This window comes from Tamandua tetradactyla, chromosome 7 (assembly GCF_023851605.1).
Source record: "Tamandua tetradactyla isolate mTamTet1 chromosome 7, mTamTet1.pri, whole genome shotgun sequence".
NCBI classification, from domain to species: domain Eukaryota; kingdom Metazoa; phylum Chordata; class Mammalia; order Pilosa; family Myrmecophagidae; genus Tamandua; species Tamandua tetradactyla.
In genome coordinates, this window is record NC_135333.1 from 14,132,587 (window position 1) to 14,140,329 (window position 7,743).

General features: G+C 40.6%; 1 protein-coding gene across 1 annotated transcript in view; it reads right to left on the reverse strand.

Annotated features, from left to right (window-relative positions):
* LOC143689500 (uncharacterized) overlaps positions 1–7,504 on the reverse strand; it is an 89,107-nt gene extending 81,603 nt beyond the window's left edge. The window contains exons 1-2 of the mRNA XM_077167825.1: positions 7,383–7,504; positions 4,960–5,014 (exon numbers count right to left, since the gene is read on the reverse strand). Coding sequence (XP_077023940.1) covers positions 4,960–5,012 — 53 coding nt within the window. The 5' untranslated portion in view covers positions 5,013–5,014; positions 7,383–7,504. The remainder of the gene's footprint in view (positions 1–4,959; positions 5,015–7,382) is intronic.
* Positions 7,505–7,743: the final 239 nt, after the last annotated feature.

Genomic DNA, 7,743 nt, shown 5'->3' on the forward strand with positions numbered 1-7,743 from the left:
TTCTTGTTTTATGAAGCTCCCCTGGGGGCATTTTCCTTCTTCATCTTCAAAGGTCTCTGGCTGTGTGGGCTCTCTCGACTCTGTTGGCTCTGTAGCTTTTTCCAAAATGGTTACCTCTTAAAGGGTTCCAGTCAGCAACCCCACCTCGAATGGGTGGAGACACATCTCCATGGAAACCATCTAGTCAAAAAGTACCACCCACAACTGGGTGGGTCATATCTCCACGAAAACAATCAAAAAGGTCCCACCCAGCAATACTGAATGAGGATGAAAGGACTTTGCTTTTCTTGGGTACATGATACCTTCAAACCAGCACAATGGGTCTTAATCCTCCTACTGGAGTCCTGTATAAAAATAATGAATATAGGGAGAAGAAAGCCACAGGACACAAGAAGCTAAAATGAAATCCAAAACAAAAAGAAGAGAGGAAACCAACAGCCATGTGCCATGCAATGTGACAAGGGAGCTAAAGATTGCCGGCAGCCAGTCTTCAGGAAGAAAGTATCACCTTGATGATAAAATTTTTATATTTTTCTGGCCTCAAACTGTAAGCTAAAAAATTCCCATTGCTTAAGTCAACTCATTTCATGGTATCTGCTTTCAGCAGCCTAGGAAACAAAAATACTTATTCTTTAAAGTAAGTCCTGCTGAAAGAAAAGCACCCAAATATAAAAAATTGTGGAAAACAATAGAAATACCACCTCAGAAATTTATGTGTGATGATTTAGAACTATGTACTCCAGAAAAACATATTGTTAGCTTAATCCATTTCTGTGGGTTTGAACCCTTGTAAATGGGACCTTTTGATGAGGTTACTTCAGTCAAGGTGCGGCCCAGCTGAATCAGGACGGATCTTACTCCTATTACTGGTATCCTTTATAAGCAATGAATGAAATTCAGACACACAGAGAGAAAGCTGCAGGAAACAGCCAGAAGTTGGGTATGAATACAGCCTGGAAGAGAAAGGAGAAGCCAGAGAAGTCTGCCAAGTGCATTGTCTTGTGACAGAAAAGCCAAGGACCAAAGATTGCTGGCAGTCTGCCCCAGAATACCACAGTCTTCTGGGAGAAAGCATCACCTTGATGATGCCTTGATTCAGGACTTCTCCTAACTTCAAAACTATGAGACAATAAATTCCCGTTGTTTAAGCCAAGTCATTGCATAGTATTTGCTTGAGCAGCCAGGAAACTAAAACAGTGTGTGAGCTGTTACTCTTACATAATTAATCACACCAGCACAAGCAGAAATGAGCAAAACTTAAATGTAATACATGTGGTAGTTCTTTTCTCATAATCACTAGAACAAATTCAATAGTGAACTAATATCACTTAGGAGACAAAGCATAGAATACTCTACCTATGGCCAGAGAAACAAGGTCTAGGACAGCATGTCTCAACAATAACTACACATTAGAACCACTCGGGGAGCTCTTTATAAAAGAGCAATGTCCCAGAGCAATGGAAACCTGTGTGCGGAGGTGGGCGCTGTGCATCTTCCCAGGGGATTGGCACTCAGCTGGTGGAGAACCATTGACCTTAGAGAACACTGATCAGGAGTGAGAAGACCAGAAATGCATGGCTCATGGATTGACAGGGAGTAAATCACGCCTCTCTTCTGAGCCCTGGTTTTCTGATCTGTAAAATGGGAATAACTGATTGCCTTGCAAGTTTGCTGCTTAAATCATGTGACATAGTTTGGGTAGAAATTGTGGCAGGGAAATCCTAGGATTTCCTAGGCCTGCTGCCTTTCCCTGGGACCTACAAATGCACCCTATGCTCAGGACCAGATATGTCATCCTGGTGAGATAAAACACAAACCCTTAGCAGATAAGGGGTCTGCCAGAACATCCCTCCCCCTATTTACCCCGAGCATATGTCAACATTTACTGGAGACAGTCTGAGTCTGGTGGACATATTTTATAACATCCAGCTTACACCCCAGTGGTATATATCTCCCTGGCAGGGGGGGAGTGGGGTTCCTCCACTACAGCATGCAAACACACACACAAAGAGAGGGGGATGCATGTAGAATATCTACCTGCATCTGCCATGGATAGAGACCCACTAGCTATGAGGAACTGGCACCCACTAGTAAAGCTGACTTTGCTCTGTCTCTTCTCTACATGAGTAAAACATTGCTCTAGCTAGGGCTGTGTGAATTGAGCTTCTGTCGGCAACCGCAGTGCTTGCAAACCAAGGAGTGGATTGGTTTTCTTAAAACTGAGATCCTAATGGAAGGATATTGTTATGTTCCTGCCACCCTCTACATGGTGAGATTTCACTTGAGGAGGTGACATAAGTGTCTCTCTTTTTTGACCAACAGAAATGCTTTATAAGCCTCAATAATTCTTTATATATATTTAAAAGATAGCACTGTCAATTAGTAGCAACTATCTAATTTATATATTGGGTTATGAGGATGTGGATGTGAATTTTCAGGTTTCTCTTTGTAGTGGTAGTTTATTTCAAACATCTTGGAAGGAAATTGTGCATTAACAAAAGTAACCAACAGAGAGGTATATGTATATGTAGAGAAGTTATTATCATGGATTGAAATACACACCTCAGGAAAAAAGCATGTTTTTAATCTTACTCCCATTCCTATGAGTGCAAACCCATTGTAAATAGCATCTTTTAAAGATGATATTTTTAAGTAAGATGTGCTCACCTAAATCAGGATGGCTCTTAATCGTATTATAGGAGGTCTCTATGAGAAAGCCAGGGAGAGGAGCTGAAAGCAGGAAGTCATAGTGAGGAGAGGACATGGCCAAGGATCCCAAGGATTGCCAGCCTGCCAGAATGCTTCTGACCCCAAGATGAAGCAAGCCTTCTAGACTCTAAAACTGAAAAACAATAAATTGCTGTTGTTAAGCCAACCCATTGTGCGGTATTTGTTTTAGCTGCCTGGAAACTAAGACAGTTTTAATTATCTGCTAATTTCGAGATGCAGATAGTCCAACCAGGCAGTTGGAAAGGCAGACTAGAGATTGAGAGATTAGGGCTAACCATATAGATTGGGTAATAACCCATGTGGAATTTAGATAAGACTGCTATTTGTAATCCATATGTCTGCTACCTAAATGTCTTCTAAGTCTTCTAGCCTTTCCTTTAATATTTAAATAAAATGGGTCAAATTTTCAACTCACATACTAAGGGAAATACACTGCCCTCACCAATATTTCTCTAGATTCCCAAAGAATGGGGGAGGGGGAGGAGAGTATGCAGTTTATGTTCTTATTATACTTTTTCCTTCAGTTGAATTTTCTATGGCCCTCCTAACTTCCTCGTTTTGACTTCCTAAAACAGCATTAGCACAAGATTGCTGTATGTCTCACACTCTTACTAAGCATGATGGTAATGGCAGAAAATGAAGCCAAGGCTAGTAACAACTTAACCTCATATTGGACATACTCACACCACCACAGAGAATTTCTCCCCTCAGCCCTTGTCTGGTTCAATGTTGCTTGCTCTCTCTCCTCATCCTTACTTCCACACTCTATTCATGCTCTCCAATTCTCTGAAGTTTCTGCTTTTTTTCCTCACCCTTCTTCTTGGATTGTCCAATGAAACTCTAATTTTTTCTGCCTTTGCTATCAGGTAAATTCATTTCTATCTTGTTCTTAACCACACCCAAACAGGCTGTGTCAAAAGGGCTTCACTTCTCTGCCCATAGAAGGTCCTTCAAGCATCATCAAGGCATATTCTTAAACAACTGAAACATACATCCATGAGATATATTATGCTACTTCTGTATATGGCAAAAGCAGCTGCAGTTATCTTTTTAAAGGCTTTTTTCCCCTCAAACTAGAAAAAGAGAAAAAGAAAACAAGAATATTGGAATTATTAGCAATTATATTAGCCATCATTTTAAAAATACATTTCATATGCTGAGCCAGGTACCATGATAAGTGTTTTATATGCATCCCATTGTCTGATCCTCGAAACAACAAACCCATTTTACAGAAGAGGAAACTAAAGGAAAGAAAGACTAGGTATTCTGCCTAAGATGGCACAGTTAGTGAATAGAGATGCAATCCTGCCATTTTGTTCTCCCATACCTATGCCTTTAGCATTGCACTTAGTGTTGTGCCAGTAATGCTTAACAATCAGTTTTGCAGAGGGAAACTCCTTGTTTGTAGAATTTGCTGACTTCCATGATGAAAAAAAGTCCCACCAAAGCTGTTTCCAAGCCACCAATATGACATCATTGAATGGAGAATCAGAGGGAAAAAATGCACAATAACACACCATATGTAGTATTTCCACCAAACAGACACAATAGATGTATACTTTCAAGGGCATAGATAATAGTAAAATAATTAGAAGTGATAAGTTTTAGATAAATATTATCTTTGTTTTTATATAATTTATTTAATTGTAAATTTGCATAATTTTAGCTTTGATAATGGCTGAATAACTCCTGAAAATTCAGCAATTTTCAGTATAATCTAGCTCTAGCACACAGACCACACTTGACAGCTTCTTGGGGGAATCTTAACTATAATAGGGTTGGAAATAACATCAAGCTCAGAAGAAAATGGGAAATGTCATCTATCAGGGAGGCAAAATAAATCCAAGAAACTGAGGCTAGAGACTGGGAGAGAAAAAAATTGTTGTTAAACAATATGACACTTGGATACATTTTTCACAAGTTTTACAATTTGGTTCAATAGGCAAAATGATGAGGGGTAATCATGGGTTCACTTGTTCACTGATAACTATAAAGTTGTAAACAAAATATGAGCCTGATGACATATTATAAAGTAAAAACAAAAACAAAACAATGAAATAATAGTCCATATAATTGCTCTGAGTTTAGAAAAGTTAAGACTTGGTTTGAGCAAATAGAAAGACCTTTTAATTCACCCATCCATTTTTAAGTATGTTCTTATTACAACATTGATATAAAGACTTCAGTTTGTAAAGACAGCAATTCCACAAAACTTTTCATATCAGTTACTTCCTTGTGTGGGGAGCCAGAGAATAAGACCTCAGATGAGACTCGGCTGTCATATCTGGGAAACAGACCAAGAAGAGTTAGTGCTGTCCTGTATAATCAGAATAGGCTCAGGTACAGGAGTCCTGGGTTCCAGCCTCTGTTTTTCCCTTTACTGGATTTTTATTTTTGTTTTTGCATGGGCAGGCACTGGGAATCGAACCCAGGTCTCTGGCATGGCAGGCAAGAATTCTGCCTGCTGAGCCACCATGGCCCGCCCCCACTTATTGGATTTTTAACTTTGAGGAAAGTAAATTGACTTTTTCATACCTGCCTTATCTGGCTACTTAGCAATATGACAATGATTACAATGATAATAAAGGAATTCAATACACCTTGAGAACTACGGACTGAGCACATAACTGTTACTGTGGTATTGGGACCACAACAGTGAGCAAGTCAGATAAGATCCCTGCCTGCAAGGAACTTTCAGTCTACTGGTCAAGCAAAGGGTGTTTAGAGAAGTGAAAATCTATATACAGTGTATGTAATTCTGCTATTATTTCCTGTTCAAGAACATTCATTGGCAAAGGTGCAAATTGAAAAAGAATCCACGAACATTCCTACACAGCCTCCTGAAATCCATTTAGCATCACACCATCAGGCTGGAAGAGCTGTGTTTATGTAATTAAAAGAAAAGGACATAGTTGCACTGAGTAATGATTTTCATAATAAAAAAGACCCATCATTAGCACCAAATCCAAAGCCAAGATAACTTCTACTTCTTGAAGTTTTCTTGTTTGTTCTTCATTTTAAGAAACTAAATAGAGTTTCATTATAAATAGCATATAGAAGATAATCATATGGTGGAAAAAGCCAAGATAAATGCCTAAAAGCCTTTTCCACATTTCCTTACATGACTAACGTTGGCAATAAGGTTAGTTTTAAGACAGAAACAGAATATTTAACCTTGAATGTCTGGGTTTCATTATCATAACAATAAGTTCTGGCTTCTGTACATTCTGTCCAAAAATCTAAAAATCTATTATTACTTGGCTTAATGGTCTGTGTAACCTAATTTAAAATGGGAAAGTGAACTTCAGGATTTTTCTCTTCAGTTTACTATGAAGAGGGCATTAGTATATCATTGTCTTCTTGGCTATCAGTTAGCTTTTATAGTTTCTCAAAGGGAAAAGAATCTGCCACATTATGGTTTTTGGTCCAAACGCAGCTAGTTAAACCTTCTCAGGGGAAGACAAGGGAGCATGGCAGACTATAGACTCAAAAGTCTGAGGCTTTAAAAAGCACAGAAATTTAAGTTATAACCTAAGTTCCACATCTACATGACTCGATACGACCTTGAGCATGCAGCCTAACATATCTGACCTTTATTTGCCTCATCTGTAAAATGGGACTAGTAATTGCCCCCTGCTGGGGCAGACTTCTCTTTAAACACAGTGATGTGAGTCCCCACAGACCCCATGAACCTACCCATGTCTGTATGCCACATATGTATCAAGTAATCCTCCCACCCTTGCCATAACCAACTCATCCAAAAAAAGACAGCTGGGTCAGAATTAGGCAACTCCATTCTCTTTCCTGGAAACTGGATGTACAGACAGAGACACACAAATCTGGGAGTCTCTGCAGCTAAAAATAATAAACAGAGTTTACCATGGGCGACATTGTTCTCAGCTCTCTCTATGTATTAATTTATTTGCATCCTCAGAACCAATCTATGTACTATGTACATAGTATTATCATTACTTCCAATTAACAAACGAAGAAACTAAGTCAGAGTTTGAGTTGAAGTTACATTAGTGGTAACGCTCTGAGGAGAAGCTGCAGAGACCTGAGGCAGCTTCTGGGGCTGCCCAGGTTCCAACCCTTTCTGAACCTTTGTGGTCCAAATCTTTGGATTCCCAGCCTCAGCAACTCTCTCACTTTCTGACCCCAAAGCACATGCCTTCTCTAAAGGTACAAATGGATTCTGCCAGGTACTAGGGCTGGGTAGATGTGCCCCGTCTCCTGCGTTTCCTGAGGTCCTCAAGAACAGAGGTATTTCAAATATGTTTCCTGCTTTCCTCCAGCCCACTCGAAACACACACACACACACACACACACACACACACACCCCACACACACCCACAACCACCACCAGGACAATCGATGCCTTACAGTTAGTACTCGAGAAAAATTAGTTGAAGAAGGCAGACATTCAAAGGTTTCAAATAACAAGAACACACCACAGCCTCAGAGAACATTTCAGAGGTGAGTGGGTTCTTCAGTCCCTCCCTCAGGCTAGAAGGCAAGCACAGTTCTTTGAGTCACCTGGTTTCAGGACGCTTCTTCCAAATATAAAGATATGCCAGCTTATGAATGTCTTCTGTTGACACTAATTAATTCATCTAATTTAATTTAAAAAGAAAATGGAAGGAAGACAGGACCTGTGTTCCCCTGGTGGAATCTACAGGAATTACCACATTTACTCTGCGAATTTCCCCCGGAGCCAGTTTGGTACCGGAAATGATTTCTTAACCTCGCAAGCCTTCCGGTGGCCTGTCCAGGAATTCGGCGGCCTGTCCGGGCGGTCGGGAACCTGTCCCGGGGGTCGGCGGCCCCGCGCGCCCCCTTGTGGCCACTCGGCCCACGGTGGTCCCTGACGAGCCTCCTCTCCCGCGCCTGCAGAATGCCACTGCAGCACCTCAAATTGTAGAGCTCGGTGAGCCTCAGGTCCCCGGGAACGGCCTACCTAGACTGAAAGGTGAAACATCTTACGGAAGAACTGTGGGAGGAAAGAAGACATTC